General features: G+C 43.5%; 1 protein-coding gene across 1 annotated transcript in view; it reads left to right on the top strand.

Moving 5' to 3' along the window:
• The window catches only part of CIT (citron rho-interacting serine/threonine kinase), a 168,948-nt gene that overhangs the window by 6,692 nt on the left and 141,059 nt on the right, over positions 1-21,197 (top strand). The window contains 2 exon segments of the mRNA XM_079943395.1: positions 7,006-7,181; positions 12,364-12,465. Coding sequence (XP_079799521.1) covers positions 7,006-7,181; positions 12,364-12,465 — 278 coding nt within the window.

Below are 21,197 nucleotides of genomic sequence, written 5' to 3'. Positions count from 1 at the left end.
GCGGTGATTTTGCCTCCCAGGGACATTTGGCAGTATCTGGAGACAGTTTTGGTTGTCACAGCTGGCGGGGAGGGGGCTCATGGCAGCTAATGAGTGGAGCCCGGAGATGCTGCTAAACATCCTACAATGCACGGGGCAGCCCCCCACCACCCAGAACTCTGGGACTAGCGGGCCTTTCTCTCTCTCCATGAAATCTCAGGGCCTCTTCCTCTCCATACGGCTCTTCTGTGTGGTCTCTCCATGAAGGGTTGGCCAACTACAGCCTGGGATGCCTGCTTTGTAAACAAAGTTCTGCTGGAATACAGCCACGCCTGTTCCCTAGGGCTGCTGTCACATCACAAGGCATTTGAGTAGACGTGACCATATGGCCTACAAAGCCTAAAATATTTACTGTCTGGCCCTTTAAGAAAAAGCTGCTGACCCCTGGTCTACACTCTAGCAGAGATGTCTAGACCTCCTCCATGGCAACTCAGGGTTTCCAAAAGCACAAAAGCGGGAGCTGCCAGGCCTTTTTTGGGCTCAGGCCTGGAAGGGACGTAGAATCTCTTTGGCTGCATTCCACTGTTTGCAGTGAGGCATAGGGCCCCACAGATTCCACGTGCCGGGGAACTACGTGTATCTTCCACTGTCTATGTTCATGCAATCCCAGGGAAGATTCTCATTGGCTCTGCTTTGGGTCACTTGCCCACCCCTTGACCAGTCACTGGGCCAGGGTGTGAAGTACTGTGATTGGCCTCATTTAGGTGCCCAGGGGTCCAGGGCACTGTGATAACCAGGACCTCATGGAAAGGGGGATATACATTGCCCAAAGGACCTGGAAGTTTTGAGTGGATTAAACCAATGTATTACTAAGTGACCATTGGTACCCTGTGTGTTCTCAGTGCCCTCATCTGCAAAAAAGGGGAAAACGCATTATCTCATCAATAGGGATTGAATGAGTTAGTGCACAGTCCAGGCTTATCATGTTGCCTGGCACGTAGAAACAATCAATAAATGTTACCCAATAATGATAACCATAAACCTCAATGTTTAATATATTGTGTACCTTTAACTTAAAAATGTACTTGGCGTATTTGTTCATGATTCTGTGTTTGTTTGAATAAGCTCCCACCTTATTTTGTGGAATATTTAAATTCTCAAATAGGGAGTGGGAGGGGAAGGAATTATGTGACAGACTAATTTACTGAGCTATCAACATGCACCTTCTTTAGTCTTGAGATTCCCCTCCGGTTCCTTTAAAGCAGTGGATCTTCTAGACTCATTCAGTGATCAGGGGACTAGACTTAGTGAAACATAGATTTTTCTAATAGAATCCTCTTCCAGGGAGCTGTTTCATATTTTTAAAGAGGCTTCCTGGAGTGTATGGTTGAGAGACTATGATTGGAAAAGGGTGATTGCATTAGTATGCTCTTTTCCCCCCTTTGATTTTCTATTTTGGAATGTAAGCTTCATTTCTCCATGGGAAGAAGGGTCCAACAGCTCTTACTGCATACGTTTCTCGAGTCTTGCCATAGAGATGGAGATTTTCTTCAGGGACTGTTGGAGGAAGTGAGACAGAATAATACAGCCCTGAAGCAGTGCCCCTAGCTTGGGCCAAGAGAGGGCAGGGAGCTGGCATCTGGGAACCAGGGAAGGGCTTTTTGTTTCTTAATTGTTATTCTAGCCCCAGTGCCTAAAACAGTGTCTGGTTCACAGAAGGTTTTAATAAATATTGGTTGACTGACTATTGCTGATGAACAGAATAAGTAGCAAAATCTTAAGTAGTATATCACATATTTTGTGATATTAAAGCGTGATATTAAAACATGCAGACAAAGTGTTGATAATGGTTACAGTTGGGCTGTTCTTGGTGATCTGACAGTAGCTGAAATTCTACCCTCTTAACTAGGTTCGCTGCAGGCAAGCATATGTTCACAACGTTAGTACTTTGGGCAAAATGTAACTTTAAGAAGCCCCCCCCCCATTGCAAACATGATACAAAGTAATTATTTGCAGCAACGTGGATGGACCTAGAGATTATCATACTAAGTGAAGTATGACAGAGAAAGACAAATATCATGATATCATGTATATGTGGAATCTAAAAAAAATGATACAAATGAACTTATTTACAAAGCAGAAATAGACTTACAGACATAGAAAACAAATCTATGGTTACCAAAGGAGAGGGGAGGGATAAATTAGGAGTTTGAGATTAACATATACACACTGCTATATATAAAATAGGTAACTAACAAGGACCTACTGTATAGCACAGGGAACTATATTCAATATCTTGTAATAACATATAATGGAAAAGAATCTAAAAAAGAATATATGTGCATAGCTAGTCACTTTGCTGTACACCTGAAACTAACACAACATTGTAAATTAACTGTATTTCAATAAAAATATTTTAAAAATACAAAGTTAAATATAAAAGGTCAGAGTGGGAGAAAATCCCTCAAAATTTTTCCTAAGATAACCACTGTTAACGATTTGGTGTGTAGTACTGCAGTTTTTCTTTTGTCCTTATAAATATTTATTATGAAATGTTCAAACATACCTAAAGGTGAAGAGACGAGTGTCGTGAGCCCCCACATACCAATCCACTAGCTTGAGCAATGAACCCTTTTCCATTGCATGTTCTAACATTACTGTGTTTTAATTTTATGCAAAATGGCTCATATGTTTATAATGCTTTCGCCACTAGGTTTGCTCACCTAGCAAAATATTTACTCGACAGGTATTTACGGAACACTCACTATGTGTCAGCTTCTGTTTTGGGTACTGGGTTTACAGTAGTGATCAAAACAGAAAAAATCCTTGTTCTTGAAGAACATAGACTCTAGTGGAGGTCGAGCTGCTGAATTCTTTTAAACATGTGCCTAATATTCTTTTATGTGGGTGGACTCTTAGGCTGTTTCCCCTTTCCTACTAACGGACCTCTAGGTTGTTTCTGATTTTTTTCCTGTAACAAACAGCGCTTATCATAAGTATCTTGATATGTATGTCTTTGGAGCATTTCTGTGAAGGATGAATTCCTAGAGATTGAAGTGTCACAATACTGAGTTTCAAAAAAGGAAGCAGTGCACTCATCTGTGGTGGCTTTTGCCTCCTGCGTCCAAATATATATCTGACAAGGTCCTTCTTTGCCTGCATTTTCATTCCATGCTTTGGGTCTTTACCTCCCCTCAATATTCAGTCTGCACTGGGCTCAGAGTGGGCAGGGATGAAGGGTCGCTGTGGTTTTGAAGTCACAGAAGTTGCTGGTAGGGAGAGAAGTTGTGAAGGGTTATTTTTTCCACAGTCATAGACATGAGTTTAGCATCTCACCTGTTCACCTTAATAATCCACAAGCCTGACCCTGTCGGACAGGGGAGGGAGTTGGCAGGACACGGCCGAGGCCAGGAAGCCCCAGAGGAAGTTTGGGCAATGGCGCCTACCCTCGGCACCAAAACCAGTAAGCCACTTGGTGTCTTTGGTCAACTTACACATTTGGAGGGCGGACCACAATGAAATCTGTCGTGTGCAAAATGAACCCCATGACGGACACAGCTTCCTGTGGTTCTGAGGTTAAGAAGTGGGGGACCCGGCAGCGGACAGTGGAGAGTGACGAAAGCAGAGATGACCTTCTGGACATTTAGATGGAAACCAATGCAGGTGAAAGTCCGCTGGTGAAAACTGACTTCTGATATGTTCTTTCATTGTCCAGTGAGCAATCCGTAATTGATATATAATTTAAGTCCAACTTGTAACAAGATTTTTTAAACTGGAAAAAAAAAATCCAAAAGCCTTTGGATAACAGCATTGTGATGTGGAATGGTTTCTCAGAATTCTGAGAGCATCGCGATGGTGTTGCCTGCAAGCGGTTTTGTCTCCCTGGGTGATTGAGATGCCTGGTGGTTGCCAGTGACAGACCCAGAGTTATTAAGTTGGACAATGCTGTAAGCAACACAGGGGCCCAAGGCCTAACAGAATCAGGAGAGCCTGGCCTTGTGTGCGAGCAGTGATGAAATCAGGTTCAAGCCAGCATATTTGGGGAATTAATAATTCAAAACTCAAGTACTAGATCTGAAAGAAACTTGGAAGAGGGCAGGGCAGAAAGGCTGGGCTTGGCACAGTGATGTCAGGGCAAAAGGAAAATATCGTGCAGCTTTCAGTTTTGCTTCTGCATGGAATTCTCCCTGAAAGTGCTCTTTCTTTATTTTTTTGTTTTCCAACGGTCACGATGAATTCATGCGGATCCACCCACCCCTCTTGCCTGATTACTCAAGGGGCCAAAAGAAGTTGTTTTTAGGATGACTGTTGAAGTAAGAGATGTGGTTTGTGCAGTGATGTTCATCGTATGAGCCTTTGAGCTAAGTTAATTCAACTCCACCCACGCAACAAAGAAAGGGAGTGGGTAACAACAATTAAAATTGCATCGGCTAATTCATTAATATGTTGACAAGTGACTGTGGTTATGAAGTGGCTTTTCCCTTTGTTGGATTCTGTCCCTTTCGCTGTGTGAACAACTCTCTGAGTGATTGTAACTCTAGAGTGTGGCTCCCAGCTTTATCTGGTGCCCACCCACAGAAATGAGGATCATTCCAGGGTGCCCGTGGGATTTCAAGAGTCCCTTGGTCTTCACCATGGCACCTTTCTGAGGGATTCTCCAGGATAATTTTGATTACATGTTTCTCTTGTCTTGCTTAGGAGTGTAACCCTCTATATGAGGCAGTCTCCCTATATCAGGCAGGATTGAAGGATTTGGTCAGTCATAACTGTTCCGCTCTATTCTTTTTTTTTAAAATATTTTATTGAAGTATAGTTGATTTACAATGTTGTTTATTTCTGCTGTACAGCAAACTGATTCAGTTATACTTATATATTCTTTTTCATATTCTTTTCTATTATGATTTATCACAGGATATTGAATATAGTTCCCTGGGCTACACAGTAGGACCTTGTTGTTTATCCATCCTGTATATAATAGTTTGCATCTGCTAATCCTAAACTCCCAATCCATCCCTCCCACCCCTCCTCCCCCTTGGCAACCACAGGTCTGTTCTCTATGTCTTTGAGTCTGTTTCTGTTTCGTAGATATGTTCATTTGTATCATATTTTAGATTCCACATATAAGTGATATCATATGGTATCTGTCTTTCTTTTTCTGACTTACTTCACTTAATATGATAATCTCTAGGTCCATCTATGTTGCTGCAAATGGTATTATTTCATTCTTCTTTTTAAAAATTTTTTTATTGGAGTATAGTTGATTTACAGTGTTGTTAGTTTCAGGTACACAGCAAAGTGGATCAGTTATACATATATATATATATATATATATATATATATATATATATATATATATATATATATACTATTTTTTTTTTAGATTCTTTTCCCATATAGGCCATTACACAGTATTGAGTAGAGTTCCCTGTGCTATACAGCAGGTTGTTATTAGTTCATTCTTTCTTATGGCTGAGTAGTATTCCATTGTATATATATAAACCGCATCTTCTTTATCCATTTAGGTTGCTTCCGTGTCTCGGCTATTGTAAATAGTGCTGCTATGAACATAGGGGTGCATGTATCCTTTCGAATTATTTTGTCTGGGTATATGCCCAGGAGTGGGATTGCTGGATCATATGGTAGCTCTATTTTTAGTTTTTCTGAGGAACCTCCATACTGTTCTCCATAGCGGCTGCACCAATTTACATTCCCACCAGCAGTGCAAGAGGGTTCCCTTTTGTCCACACCCTCTCTAACAGTTATTATTTGTAGACTTTTTAATGATGGCAGTTGTGACTGGTGTGAGGTGATACCTTATTGTAATTTTGACTTGCATTTCTCTAATAATTATGTTCCACTCTATTCTTTAGACCATTAGAGTTGTTGCAAATCCAGTGATGCCCCAACTTAGTGCTGTTAAATAAATATATGTTAGATTCCAAATCTGCCACCCGTTTAGTCCATACTTTAAACACTGAGAATCTCTCACTGTTCCGCCCCCTCCTCCAATCCCCCAAATTCATATGTTAAGGCTCTATCCCCCAACATGTGAAGGCTTTGGGAGATAATTAGGTTTAGATGAATTCATAAAGGTGGTCCCCCATGATGGAATTAGTGTCCCTGGAAGAACAGGGACGAGGGCTCCTTTTCTTTCTGCCACATGAGGACACAGGGAGAAGGTGGCCGTCCATCAGTCAGGAAGCGGATTCTCTCCAGGATCTCAGTCTGCTGGCCTTCCCAGCCACCAGGACTTTGAGAAATGCATGCCTGTTGTTTAAGCCGCTTTGCCCATGGGTCTGTGGTGTTTTGTTAAAGCAGTCAGGGCAGATGAAGACACCAACTGAGAGATTGCACTCGGAGAAGGAATAGACTATATGCCAAGAAAAAAGATAGTTGCAAACCCATCCAGGTGTGTGATACGTCAGCTCTGCAGGACCAGGGTCAGGGCTCTATTTGGTTCCTTGGGCTCAGGCTTTTTTTTTCTCTTTGGTAGCGCTGCTGCATATTAAGGCCAGGAAGGTATTTACTGACACGATCCAAGGGAGATAAGACTTGGGCTAGTGGGATAAAACTGAGCAGGACACGTGTAGTCAGAATGGAATGATCTGGAAGTCAACTCCAAAGTCGACTGACATGGGGTTCACATTGCTTACATCCCATTATAAACTGATCTAAATGCTGGTAAGAACTTTTGATCACACACTGCCCTGCAGCCTCCAGAGAGGAAGAAAAGCATGATTTCCGTTCTCCTTCCCCTATTTTCTACGTCTACAGGATTCAAATCATAGCTGCCATGGAAACTGTGCTTTGGAATTTCTGGAGCCCTTAATTTTAACTTAGCATAGGAAAACACTTTTATGCTGATTTTATAATTATTCACGACGACGAGAAAGTGACTAAGTGTCTCCTGACAGCTAGGGAAGACATCGCAACACTTTCTTCTTTCTTCCTTTCTTTTCGCTTTCATAAAGATGCGCGTATTTGAAGCACGTTATGGATCAGGAGTCACTCTTCCGTCTTTTGCAGATTCTGACATCGTAGCTGAGTTGCAGGAGCTCCAGCCTTCAGCAAAGGACTTTGAAGGGAGAAGTGTGGTAGGTTGCGGTAACTTTGCCGAAGTGCAGGTGGTCAGAGAGAAAGCGACCGGGGACATCTATGCCATGAAAGTCATGAAGAAGAAGGCTTTGTTGGCCCAGGAGCAGGTAGGAGCGTTTAACATCACAGCATTTTCCCCCTTTCTGTACCAGCATGTTCATTGCAGAGATGAGGATCTGCTGAATTGGCATCTGGGATGGAGCCAGTTTTCCTCTGCCTCTCTAGTTAATTATGGTGGCACAGCCAGGAAGGTCTGAACACTCTTGAACTGACATTGACTAATTTTGAAGACTGACAAGCTCCCCTGAGTTGCTTTTATAGTTGCATATTATTCAGAACTAACTTGGCCTTTTCACTAATGAATTGGAGATGATCTTTCATGACCATCCCTTGGGGATTCAGAGATGTGCATGTTATGGGGTGAGTCAGATAGCCTTTGCTTTCGTACACATCTTATATATTTGTGTTGTGGGCATGTGTATTTGATTTTAAAACAGGCCTCTGAAGAAATTAAATTGTTCTATGGCTAGGGAGTTGCTGGTTGGAGAGCAGGTGAGAAGTTATCTTTCCTGTTGTGGTGTTTTTCTCTCTTTTAAACAAGGCTGCTGCTTCCAGACAGTATTGATTCATTTGCCTCGTTTCTAGAGAGGTGACCATCAGCCCTGGTGTTCAGACAGCAGTTTATTAGTTACCCATGTTCAGGTGCACATCATGTGTCTGATAATGGACCCAGCACCATGGGAAGCCTGCAAGAGGAATCGAAGCTCCATGGCTGTTAATTTCAGGGTTTTAGAACAGCCTTGGAAAGTGGAGGTAAAGCACAGATCCGTAAAGCAGGCACTTAGGAGCTAAAGCATCACAGAAGAGGGAGCAGTTAGCAAATTCATGAACGATAGAATGAGGAGAGGTGTGGGTGAGCCAGAGACAGTTAGGGAAGGTTCACAGTGCTGAGAGGGAGCATGGGCTCCGGACAGAGAGAAGTGACGAGAATGTACCAGGTAGAAGTGTGGCATGTGTGCCGTTCTGGAGGTGTGAGGATTAGAACGCTACGCAGATGTGTGTGTTTGTTTTTGTTGTTTAAGTGGTTTAGAACGAATAGACTGGGAGATGGGGAGAAATAAGGATATTGGAGTTGGGAGGGGGTGATTGGTGGGAAACCTCAAGAACCCTTTTTTGGTTACTGTGATAAAATACATGCAACATAAAATTTACCATTTTAACCATTTTTAAGTGTACAGTTCAGTGGCATTAAGTGCATTCACAGTGTGCCACCACCACCGCTGTCCTTCTGCAGAACTTTTTCATCATCCCAGATAGAAACTCTACCCATTAAATAGTAACTCACCCTCCCCAAGAACTGCTTTTCGGAGTCACAGTTTAATTTGTGAGACGTTTGGGGATCACGTAGGTTTTTGGAAGAAGGCGGCTGGGATCTGGGTCTGAGTACCTAAGTGACTTTGTGTGGTCTCCAGTCAGAGACTCAGGGGAGGGCAGGAAGCTGCTTGTCAGCATCCAGGAAAGCTGTGGCGTGCGTTCAGGAATGAAATGTGGGCAACTTCACAGAAAGGACAAATGACAGGACGTGGCAAATCATTCGGAAGAGAGGCGTGGAAGATGCCCACTCAGCCACCCAGCACCTAACAACCACCTGTCATCAGGCCACACCTGCTGAGCACCAGTCGTGTCTGGTGTGTTCCTAGGTCCTTGGAAGAGGCCTTAGATGTAGGCTGTGCTGCTTATATTTCAGGTGGGAAATGGTGCATATCAAAGGAAGCAAATTCAGTGTCTACGATACTGCAGGCAAGTGATAGAGACACTCACATAGGCGTGCGTTCCTCCAGGTGAATGACTTGAGATGACCCCTTGTGAGACGTGGGCTGGGAGATTTAAAAATCACACACACCCGGGAGCTAATTAACCCCACCCACCCATTCCTTACCTGAGCCATGGTGAGGCTTTGGAATTGAAGGGTGTGAGAAGAGAAGTCAGCACAGGGAGTTGGGGGAAGGAAGTGCCAGAGAGGAGGTGAGAAGAGGTAGCATCCTGTGAACAAGACCTGTTGCCTAGGAGAAGCCAGCAACCCCGCCCAGAGCTCCATGAAAACTGGAAGAAGTCCTCAGAGACCACTTGTTTTAATAGAAGCTTCAGGGGTCAGATGAGGCGTCAGTGATAAGCAAGTGAAGGTGCAGACCCTTCTGTTCAGCCAGCCTTCACTGAACACTTTTTATGTGCCAGGAAAACAGAAGGATCAGCAAATCCCACACAGTAGATTTCGGGGGTTGGGTTGGTGTTTCCCAGATGTGTTAGAGGTTAAACTGGTGGTGTGCATGATGATTTTGGGCAGTACACGGACAGAACTATTTTAAAACATTTAATAGTTCAATATTAACTGGCATATCCAAACCTGGCACTTTCACAGATGTTACTCTTAGAACGAAATGGAAGAAGGTGTATTTAAAATTAAATTACTTGGAAACAGTCACAAATTTACAGAAAAGTCACAAGTATAGTGTGTCAGTCAAGGTTCTATAGTATATATATATGATACATGCTATCTATACACATTGACTATACATACATGTACACATTGAATATACATACATGTACACATTGACTATACATACATACGCATATGTGTATGACTTACCTGACTGTGGGCACTAGGAAGGCTGAAATCTGTAGGGCAGGTCAAGAGGCTGGAAGCTTTTGGGCAGAAGCTGGTGATGCAGTCTTGAGGCAGAATTTCTTCTTTCTCAGGGAAGCCTCAGTTTTGTTCTTAAGACCTTTCAGCTGATTGGATGAGGCACACCCAAATTATCAAGGATAACCTCCTTTACTAAATTAACCACCGCCTGCACAACAGCCTCACGGCAACACCTAGATTAGTGTTGGCTTGAATGACTGGGTGCTAGAGCCTAGCCAAGTTGACACACAAAACTATCACATATAGTATCAACAACTTCCTTTTCCTGAACCATTTGAAAATCACTCACCAACCCGATGCCCCATTATCTCCAGGTACTTCAGAGTACATTTCCTATAATAAGGACGTTTTCCCATGAATGACAACACAACCATCAAAATCAGGAAATCGACCATGATAAAATTACCACCATCTAATCCTCAGGCCCCACTCAGGGTTCACCAGTTTGTTCCATGGTCTTTTAGAACAAAAGGATTCACTTCAGGATCCCACGTGGCATTTAGTTGTCCTGTCCCTCTAGTCTTTTCAGGCTGGAACAGTCCCTTCATTTCTCCCGGACTCTGATGACCTTGGCGACTCTGAAGATTGTAGGCCAGTTATTTTGTAAAATTTAGATTTGTCTGATGTTGCTCATGCTGAGATTCAGGTTCAGGCAGGATTATCACAGACAGAATGCTCTGTTCCTCTCATTGCATCCCAACAGGTGAGTCTCAATTTCAGTTTGTCACATTCCTGAGGATGTCACTTTGGTATCTGCCACACTTCTCCACTGTGGAGTTAACTCCTTTCCCCTTTGTAATTACATACGTATATTTTGGAAGGAGATACTTTCAAACTATGGAAATACCTGTTTCTCATAAAACTTTCAATCCATGAATTTATTTATATCTGTATGGACTTGCATTTTCCTGTCAGTGAGTTACAATCCATTCCTGTCATAATATATTTTTATACTCAAATTGTCCCCAAGTTGGCCAATGAGAGAAAAGGGAACCCTCTTGCACTGTTGGTGGGAATGTAAATTTATACAGCCACCATGGAGAACAGTATGGAGGTTCCTTAAAAAACTAAAAATAGAATTACCATATGATCCAGCAATCCCACTTCTGGGCATATACCCAGGGAAAACCGTAATTCAAAAAGACACATGCATCCCAATGTTCATTGCAGCACTATTTACAATAGCCAGGTCATGGAAGCAACCTAAATGCCCATCGACAGACTAATGGATAAAGAATATGTGGTACATATATACAATGGAGTATTACTCAGCCATAAAAAGGAACAAAATTGGGTCATTTGTAGAGCCTTGGATGGACCTAGAGACTGTCATACAGAGTGAAGTAAGTCAGAAAGAGAAAAACAAATATCGTATATTAGCACATATATGTGGAATCTAGAAAAATGGTACAGATGAACCGGTTAGCAAGGCAGAAATAGAGACACAGATGTAGAGAACAAATGTATGGACACCACAGGGGGAAAGTGGGGTGGGGTGGGATGAATTGGGAGATTGGGATTGACATGTATACACGAATATGTATAAAATAGATAACTAGTAAGAACCTGCTGTATAATAAATAAATAAAATTAAATTAAAAAAAAAGAATCTCTTCAGGTTGGCTTTTGTGTCCTTTTGACATATTCCCCATCTTTGAGTTCTGTGTTGCTTTCTGATACAGCAAGATGTTCAGGCTCTTACACTTTTACTTTACCTGCCCCAGACCTGCAATCAGTCATTTCTCCAAGGACCTCTTTTTGTTTTGTTTTGTTTTTGTTTTTAAGTGGAAAATGGTATTTAGAGGCCACGATCTGGGCACTAGGTGTTCTGATTGCTATTGGGATGTCATTGCTCCCAGACGCCTTTCAGTGGACAAAGCCAGGGAATACATGTACATGTATGCAGTATACCTACCTTCACACACACAGACACACACACATTTACATCTCTGTTTATTTCTGTATCTATCTCTATATGTTGAAAACCATGTGTTCACATCGACACTTCCAAGTCCAGTCCAGCTTCACAAGGTTCATTGTAATTTTCACACTTTCCATGTTTGTAACTCTCTTCTCTGATATCACCCTTAATATTTTTCCCTTATTTTATGCACCTATGTCCATCCAATCTACTGTGTTTGCTGCTTCCCCCTCGGTAGGTTCAGATGCCCTGCTCTAGGCCATCCCTACATGTGATGACCTTCCTCACCTTGCTTGGACCAGTCACCCTGTTCTGGGCCACCATGGCTCTCCTTGCCACCTGTCGTGGATGCTTACCTGGTGGTTTTTCTCCATCTGATGGCTTTAGGACTGAATTGCTCAGGAAGGGAAGGTAAAGAGAAAGAGATTTAGATTTAAAAGTAGTGAGTTGACTTTAAAGAAATACATTAAGTAAATAATTGGACACATGGATCTGGCAAAAATGGTGAGCAAAGTAGGCAGAAGGATGAGATTTGTGGAATGTTGGGCTAAGTGATGGCTTTTTTAAAACAAAACAAAACTAGAATTACCAGTTTAAACAAAGGGCATTTTCCCCATCACACTTAGTTCTTTATAATTGTCTAAACAGTTTCTTTTCCCCCTAGGTTTCATATTTTGAGGAAGAACAGAACATATTATCTCAGAGCACAAGCCCTTGGATCCCCCGGTTGCAGTATGCCTTTCAGGACAAAAATAATCTTTATCTGGTGAGTCTTTTCCATCTCTCTAGAATTAGTCTGGTGTTGCAATAATCAGATAGTACAGCTGTGGAATTCAATGTGGTTCTTGCCCACGTGGCCCACAACACGTCTCATTCTTTCTCATGCTTTCCTGACTTTCAGGTGTCTTCCTGTTCTTCTTGTCTTAAATATGAAGAACTAACCCATTTAGAAAGAGCTTCATTTATTGCTGGATATTGTAGCTGTGGCTCACAGAGCAATAAGGAGAAGTCATTTATTTGGAAATAGTCTGCTGTTTCCTTTAACAGAATCTTGCTTTAAATTAAAAAAATTGAGATAATGCATAGTTATTATAAGAAAATGCAAATGCTGCAGAAATGTATGAAATAGAAGGGAACATGCTCTACCTTTCTTTCTAATCCCTTTCCCCAAGGAAGCAAATATTAATGGTTATGTATGTTCTTTCTGGCCCTTAACCACGCCTTGCGGAAAAATATTTCTATGTCTGTGCGTGTAACACATGTATATAGTTTGTTTTACAAAAATGGTATGTGACTGTCTACTTTGCTCTTCAGCTTGCTTTTTGCATTGAACGATTTGTCCCTGACATCTTTCCATGTCACTACATGCAGATCTGCCTCATTCTTTCGAGCAATGCCATGGTTTTTCCTGATGTGCCTATAGCATAGCTTACGGAATGCTAAATTCATTTTGGGGCCTTGTTTAGGTTCTTGGGGGTTTAGATTCCTAAAATTAAAAAGGTATCCTAAAAACAATTTTTGTTCTTGATTCAGCCCTTAAAACAAGACTATCCTATTACATTGAATGGAGATAAACTTTTGTAAAGCTCACGTCAGAGAAAAGGGTAAGAGAGAGACGGATTCCTATTTGTCTTGAACCTCCACTGGGCATTTTGGGGGGACTTTACACATTTATTTCTGACCTGGAATAAACAGTTTATTTGCCTTGGTCCCTGGCCCTACCCAGCCTTCTGAGCAAGGACATTCTCACACAGATGCACTGGGAGACCAGCCTTGCGCTGACCAAGTGCTCCTTCAGAATCAACAGCACACCTGTGGTCTCTGTGTCCTGAAACTTCCTTTCCTTGAATATTGTCTTGGAAGCTTTTCTTCCTTGACACCTGGGGCTTGGAACCCTTTCCTTTACTAATGACCTTGGTGTGTTTCTAGGCTCACTGGTGTTCTAGGACATTTGTTGCATACATGATATTTGTCTTGTGCTCTCTGTGTCTTGCGGAGTGCCTTGTATTTGGGCGTATTAACAGATTTATTCGTTAGCCTTCAGAAAAGCAGTTACCTTGACACAGCAGGCTCTTTGTTTGTTTGTTGTTGTTTTGGACATTTTAACTGGAGCCCTGCAAATGATATAGCACACCAGCGTGTGAGCATAATGTTAGTTTTTGAGGCCACACAGGCCATCCTGGAGCTAGGAAGGGCTCTGATTTTTGGCAGAAGTTGAGACTCCACAGTTTTCTGGTCTGCCTTTTGCTCTGCTCTGGAATCTTATCGTTCTCTTCCTCTGAGTCGAAGAGTCGAGACACCTTTTTGATGTCCAATCTCATGCAGCTTCTTCTTCATAAAAGTAGCACTGTTGAGATGCTTTGGGACTTTCACACCATCATGGTCAGTTTTGGTAGAGGTGATGGCAGATTCTGAGTGTCCTGCGTAAAGGAACTCAGATGAATGAGGGCTAGTGGTCCAGTCCCAAGCGGCAAGCTCCTGCTCAGTTCTTGCAGGGAAACCACCCTCTGCTTGTCTCTGGGGTGGCCAGTGAGGATGGTCAGCGGGGCCCTAGGAGCAACACTCGTAGTTGTTTTCATGTTGATTATAGTTGGGTTTTTTCCCCCACTGCTCAACAGTTTGCAAAGCATATCTCTGGGAGGGTGATATTTGGGCATTTTGAGAAGTTTAAACTCTTCAGTGTCACCCTTTTTATCCATACCAATTGGCCTTGTCACAGTGGTAAGAACCGTCTCTTTCTTTTTCTCAATTGTGGATTTGACTGCTGTGGACTTCTGCTTGGATATAACTTTTCTGGAATACCTTGTAGATGGGGAATATCTGCCGTTCCTCTGCTAGGACAGGCTTGCATCTGCAGGGGGCTTCCTGTTTTGGGTCTTTGGGCTGTGGGGCTTCCCTCTGGATCTTGACACTGGCATTGGCATCCTTAGCTTAGGATGGTCTTCTCAGTTTTTCCACCCACCATCTTGGGAAATGGGACTTTTCTCAAAACGAGTGTTTTCTTGCATTCTGGTTGCCTCAGCACCTTGGTGCCTGGCTGCAAGGAGGTTTTTATACCCTTCTTAAGTAGCTCAATTGGGTGTTACCAGTGGGGTCTTGTAATTATTTCCTTGCCTGCATTCTCTTTTCCAGTACTTCGGAATAAAATGCTTGCTAAGGGTACCGTTTTCATATGAAAAATCCAAACTTAGCATAGGAATTAAGGTATGATGATAGATCCACCGTCTCTTGTCTGCAATTCTGAAATACCCCGTACTCTGGAAAACCTCAAGTTATTTTATTACTTATTTGGCAGCAAGACCTGACTTGAGCTTTGTAGCAAAACCTGACCCGAACTCTTATTCCCTTTAGAGTGACTGTTCATCCATTTTGCTGCAAGTTATGAATATGTTTGATTACAGGGTGATATCCCAGGCCCTACCTGAGGGTGTTGCATAATACAAAGCACATGCAACATTGTGCCGTCCTAAAATCTGAGCATTTCTGAATCTGGAGACACCTTCTGCCTGTGGCAAGATAAGGGCACTGTACGTCTGTATTTGTGTTATAACGTACTGAAATTCCACTGTGCCTCTAGATCGTTAAACCTTTGAGGGTTGGGGAAACATACAAATCGTAGTAAACTCCCCTGGCAGTTAAATTAATTCGTAATGCAGTTGTTGCTTAATTGAAGATATATTCTTTCGTTCTTTATTTTTAATATGATTGATGTTATTTTTATTTTTGGCTGCGTTGGGTCTTTGCTGCTGCATGTGGGCTTTCTCTAGTTGTGGTGAGCGGGGGCTGCTCTTCGTTGTGGTGTGTGGGCTTCTCATTGCGGTGGCTTCTCTTGTTGCGGAGCACAGGCGCTAGGCACGCGGGCTTCAGTAGTTGCAGCACATGGGCTCAGTAGTTGTGCACAGGCTCAGTAGTTGTGGCTCGTGGGCTCTAGGGTGTAGGCTCAGTAGTTGTGGCATATGGGCTTAGTTGCTCCGCAGTATGTGGGATCTTCCTGGACTAGGGATAGAACCCGTGTCCCCTGCATTGGCAGGTGGACTCTTAACCACTGCACCACCAGGGAAGTCCCCAAAGATACATTTAAAATCAATGACATAGCAGCACTATTTACAATAACCAGGACATGGAAGCAACCTAAATGTCCACTGACAGAGGTATGGATAAAGAAGATGCAGTACATATGTACAATGGAATGTTACTCAGCCATAAAAAAGAATGAAATAATTCCACTTGCAGCAACATGGATGGACCTAGAGATTATCACACTAAGTGCAGTAAGTCAGACAGAGAAAGACAAATACCATATGATATCGCTTATTTGTGGAATCTAAAAAAATGGTACAAATGAACTTATTTACAAAACAGAAACAGACTCACGAACTTAGAAAACAAAGTTATGGTTACCAAAGGGGAAAGGGGAGGAGGGATAAATTGGGAATTTAGGATTAACAGATACACAATACTATGTATAAAATAGATAAACAATGAGGACCTATTGTATAGCACAGGGAACTATATTCAATATCTTGTAATAACATAATGGAAAAGAATCTGAAAAAGAACATATATATATATATGAACTGAATCACCCCGTTGTACACCTGAATCACTGTAAATCAACTATACTTCAATTAAAAATAAATAAAATTTTCAAAAAATCAATGAAAAAAATAGGATTCCATTTCCTGTGTATTTCTCGGTGCAGTCTCTTCCCTCCAGTGCTGTTTTTACTGTGGGAGTCCAGGCCGCCATCTTCCTTTGCCTGCATTCCTGCAACAGTCTCCTAAGTGTTCTCCCTGCCATCTGTCTTGCTCTTTCCCCAGGTCTTCTCCACACTGCAGCCAAGCCATCGCGCTGTTAAAACCCTTCAAGACTCCCTGCTGCCCCCTGGATGAAGTCCAGACTCTTCCGTGTGGTTTACGAGGCCTTTTCCTCAGATGCCTCCAGCCTCAGTGCTCACATCTCTCTCCTTTCACTTTACATTCACCCTGAGCTTCCTTTGGTTCTTTGAACTTGCCTCTGACCTTTCTCCTCACTCTCCCCTCTTTCCACGTTTACCTGACTCTCATTTCTCCTTCTGGGCTTGGGACAGATGTGACTTCCTCCAGAAACCCTTCCCGGATCTTCTGCCGTGGGAGGGGCTCCCTTCTGCTGTGCGCGCAGAGCAGCCTGTACTTCCTCTTCGTGAATGGGGGGCGGTTGTCTCCACCAGGCTACGCCCTCCACCAGGAGAGCGATGATTTCTCCCTTGCTTCCAGTAGAGCTTCCCCAGGTTATTGCTTAAGACATATTTATTGGATGAATGCATGATTAATTTCATAGAAATTTGATTTACATACAAATGTACTCAAGGTATTATGGAAATTGTATTATGTTAATAGTGTGAGTTTTGCTCTCCAAGTATGTAATTGAACGCAGACCCAGTGAGATTTTTAAAATTTGGATTGCAGTGCAAGGAAATTGAATTTGGATCCTTTTGAGTTTTGATGGTTAAAAATTGCCCATTCGTAGTTGCATACCAATGAGTGTGGCTTTCCAGTTTTTGCTACAGAAAATCATAGCAAAGGCCGTCGACGTCTGGTTCCATATAACAAGGCGAGTCGTGTATTCTATCAGGTGGCCCACGGAAGTAGTACTTTGTTGATCTGGTTCACGATGAAATCTGTTCAGTTCTGTTTAACAGATGCCCTCCCCAGGGTCCTTCCATGAAGGAGCTGATCTCTACAAAGAAAACATTGTTCTGCAACTCACCACTTGTAGCATTGTTGTAGCTAAATTCTTTGTGAGATTCATAAAGCTTCCTGGGTTTGTGCTGATACTTTTCATTCTGTGGGTCTTTTCAGTCTGCCCGTGCTCTGCTGTTACTGCCTCACGAGTCTGCTTTCCCTTCTGGGACCTTACATCAGCTTCCCTCTGTTCATTCCCAAAGTCTTTTCCCCCAGTTGCACACATGGGTGTATTAGTTAAGGTATAGCCTAAGGTCATGTAACAGAGAGACCCCCAGCAGGGTGGGGCAACCCTGTCATATGTGATGATTCCCTCCTGTGGCTTCCTGTGCTTTAGAATGTTGTCCTTTTTGACATGCTTGAAGTTGGGCCATTTCATGTCTGTGTTGCACGTGGCTGGGAGGAGAAAAGAGCAGAAAGGCAGAGCAAGCAAATTCCTTCTGCGCAGGATGATGTGGAAGTGGGACACATCACTTCCTCTCACATCTTGTTGACCAGAACTTCGTTGCATGTGTACACGTGTGTACTGTCTCACTGCATGGCCTGTATCCAGCTAACATTCTTATTACTGTGGGAGAAGGGAAGAATGGATTTGGGGGATAAGTTAGAGTCTGCCACAGAGGTTAAAACAGCTACTTTTGTAGGTAACAGATGGGGTTAGATGCCAGGCCCCCAGCTCAACCTCTGGTGGTCTTCCTCATTACCTTTATACTGACACATCTAAAACCGTTTCTAACACAACTGTGGTTCTATTTCCTGTCTTGCTTTCAACCACAGTCATGCAATTTCATGGACACTTCCCTTCCTATGTAGGAGTCATTTGGAGGTGGACTTTTTCTAGGCAATGACCCCATGGCCTGTGTGATCACCAGTCTCTGCTGTCATTGAGGGTGGGAGAGAGTTAAGAAATATAACTTCGTTGTTTTTTGTTTTAGTGAAATACAGCAGCTTATGATCATTGTGACAACGAGACGTGCTGTTTTGATCTCTTGGGTAAGATGATGCAGTTTTCAGGCATGTCTCAAAACTCACCAGTGTTGGTTGCTTCACAAGCTAGCTGCCCATCAGAAGGAAGCTGTTACTTAGAATATAGGTTCTTGTTTTATTCCTGTACCTTGCTTGGTCTCTCTGGAGTCATTGGCCTTTCCGGCTTCAATTTTCTCATGGGTGAAATGAAATATTAACATGTCTTATTGACTCCAATTCAGTTGCTGAGCGTGTTATTGCCTCAGGAGGTTCTTTGAATTATCAGTGCCTTTGAAGTAGTTTTTTGGTTTTTTTTTTTTTGCGGTACACGGGCCTCTCACTGTTGTGGCCTCTCCCGTTGCGGAGCACAGGCTCCGGACGCGCAGGCTCAGTGGCCATGGCTCACGGGCCCAGCCGCTCCGCGGCATGTGGGATCTTCCCGGACCGGGGCACGAACCGGTGTCCCCTCCATCGGCAGGCGGGCTCTCTGAAGTAGTTTTTTTGTGTGTTGGTCTTTTGAGGCATATTTCAAGTGAGTGCATTTATTTATTTATTTGTTTAAAAATATTTATTTATTTATTTTGGCTGTGCCGGTCTTAGGTGCGGCATGCGCGTTCTTTGTTGTGACGTGTGGGCTTCTTAGTTGCGGCATGCAGACTCTTAGTTGCGGCATGCATTCAGGATCTATTTCCCTGACCAGGGATCGAACCTGGGCCCGCTGCATTGGGAGCATGGAGTCTTACCCACGGGACCACCAGGAAGTCCCCCTCCAGTGAGGGCATTTAGAGTCCCACTGTTTTCGGGGCTACAGTTTTCCTACGGTGTCCCGGTTTGCCTGGCCCACCTTCAGAGTTGCTGATCCAGTGGGGGTGGAGGTGGGGCCCAGGAATTTGCATTTCTGACCAGTTCTCAGGTGATGCTGCTGTTGCTGGTCTGGGGACCCCACTTGGAGAACCATTGTCCTGTAGCCGTAGCTAGTTTCTGGTTACTGCTTCTTGCTTCTGTTTCTTCAGTAATAGTGTACACACCTGAGACCCCTTTCCTTGCCCTCTCAGGCCAACGAATGGTACCTACTCCCCTGCTGTTACTAGTCCCGGGGTGCCTCAGCATCCCGTGTTCATTTCCTTTAACCTCACCCACACCTTTACAGATAGGCTTGTCCTCAGTTAATGGCCTCAGTTACCTAGTTTGAGTGTGCAATTTCTTGCCAAGACTCTGGATGATTTGATGCTCGATGAGGATTTTTTTGAACAGAAGGATGACTCAGGCTGGGATTCGTATTTTCTGAAATAAAGGGCCTTCACTCTTTTTCTCTTGGTCACCTTGCCCTTCAAAAAATAATTTAGGGTTTGTGCCAGGGCCACTCTGCTTGGAGTATCCATTCCCTCCTCCCCCGTGCCAAAGATCACGTACACTGGGCAGGGCGGGTAATGATGCCAACAGCATCCTTCCATTTTCAGGGCACTTTCAGTCATGCTGATTGTAGTGCAGGCATTTCAAGGACACGTTTCTGAGATGTGGCCAGCACGGTATGCCTCTGATGACACCAGTATGCAAATTGGGATAGAACGCTAAAGAGCTATTACATATCTACCCCGATACGCACACACATACATGCAAGCATGCGTGTGTATGTGCATGCGTGCGCACACACAACAAATACACACATTTATCCTTTGTTCCAGACACAACACAACTGGTGGGAATTGCCATCCCAGCACTCGGAGTATAGATGCAGACACCAGCAGAGAAGCTGCTGCTTCTTCCAAACCGAACACATGTAAGATTTGCCCTTTAATTAGCATCTGCAGCTGCTGCCATCAGAAGGGTCTGTCTCTGTTGGCCGGACCGTCTTTGCTTTAAAAGAGCAAGTCCATTATAGCTCCAAGCCAGGCTGGTCTGTCAGCTGCTGTGCTTCTCTGCCATCTGCAGGGTTGTCACATTGTTCAGGGCTGTTTCACTGTAGGGCTGTTTTCCGTCTTCTCATCTCCCTGGTCTCTGATTACCATGCCTTGGTGATCACTCTTGGGGTGGCCTGCAGGGACATCTCCCGTCCTTGCAAGGATGCAGGATCGTAGCTTCAGTGCTCATGGACTGGTTATGTTCCAGCCCTTTGTTGCCAGTGATCTTGTCTTGATACGCGGAATGGCTCCAGGAAGTCAGTGGAAAAATGTAAGCAGCAGAAGTGAGGGGTGTATTAAAGCCAGGCTTCAAACTGGGGCGCCTCTGCTGTAGAAGCGTGTCATTTAGTTGCAGTAAGGACCTGTGATGCCTCCGCAGCCTCATCAGCATCGGGTCTCAATAAAATGCTGGGTGGAGACCTCCCTGGCGGTCCGGTGGTTAGGATGTTAGGACTTCGAGCTTCCACTGCAGGGGGCACGGGTTTCATCCCTGGTCGGGGAACTAAGATCCCGCATGCCATGCAGAGTGGGCCCAAAAAACCCAAAAATAAACAAAAAAAAGAAACTAATAAATGAAAACATTAAAAAAAAAATAAGTTCTGGGTTGGCTGCATCAGCATCACCCCAGTAGCTCCTTAAAAATGCAGATTCCTGGACCCCACCCCTGGAGCTTGTCCATGAAGTCTGGGGTTGGTCCGTGGACTCCACGTTTTTAGCAAGCTCCCTGAATGGTTGAGACGAGGAAGAGACATACTTTACCCTTCCATACTGCTGAATTCTTTTTCATTCTACTAGAATTACAGTTCCACGAAGGCAGGGATTTTTGTCTGTTTTAGTCCCTGCTGTTTTCCTGATATCTGGAATAGTGCCTGGCACATAATAGGCACTCACATATTTATGTGGATGAA

This window comes from Stenella coeruleoalba (genome assembly GCF_951394435.1).
Source record: "Stenella coeruleoalba genome assembly, chromosome: 14".
NCBI classification, from domain to species: domain Eukaryota; kingdom Metazoa; phylum Chordata; class Mammalia; order Artiodactyla; family Delphinidae; genus Stenella; species Stenella coeruleoalba.
The sequence above is the reverse complement of the archived record's forward strand: the minus strand, read 5'-3'. Positions and strand labels throughout refer to the sequence as shown.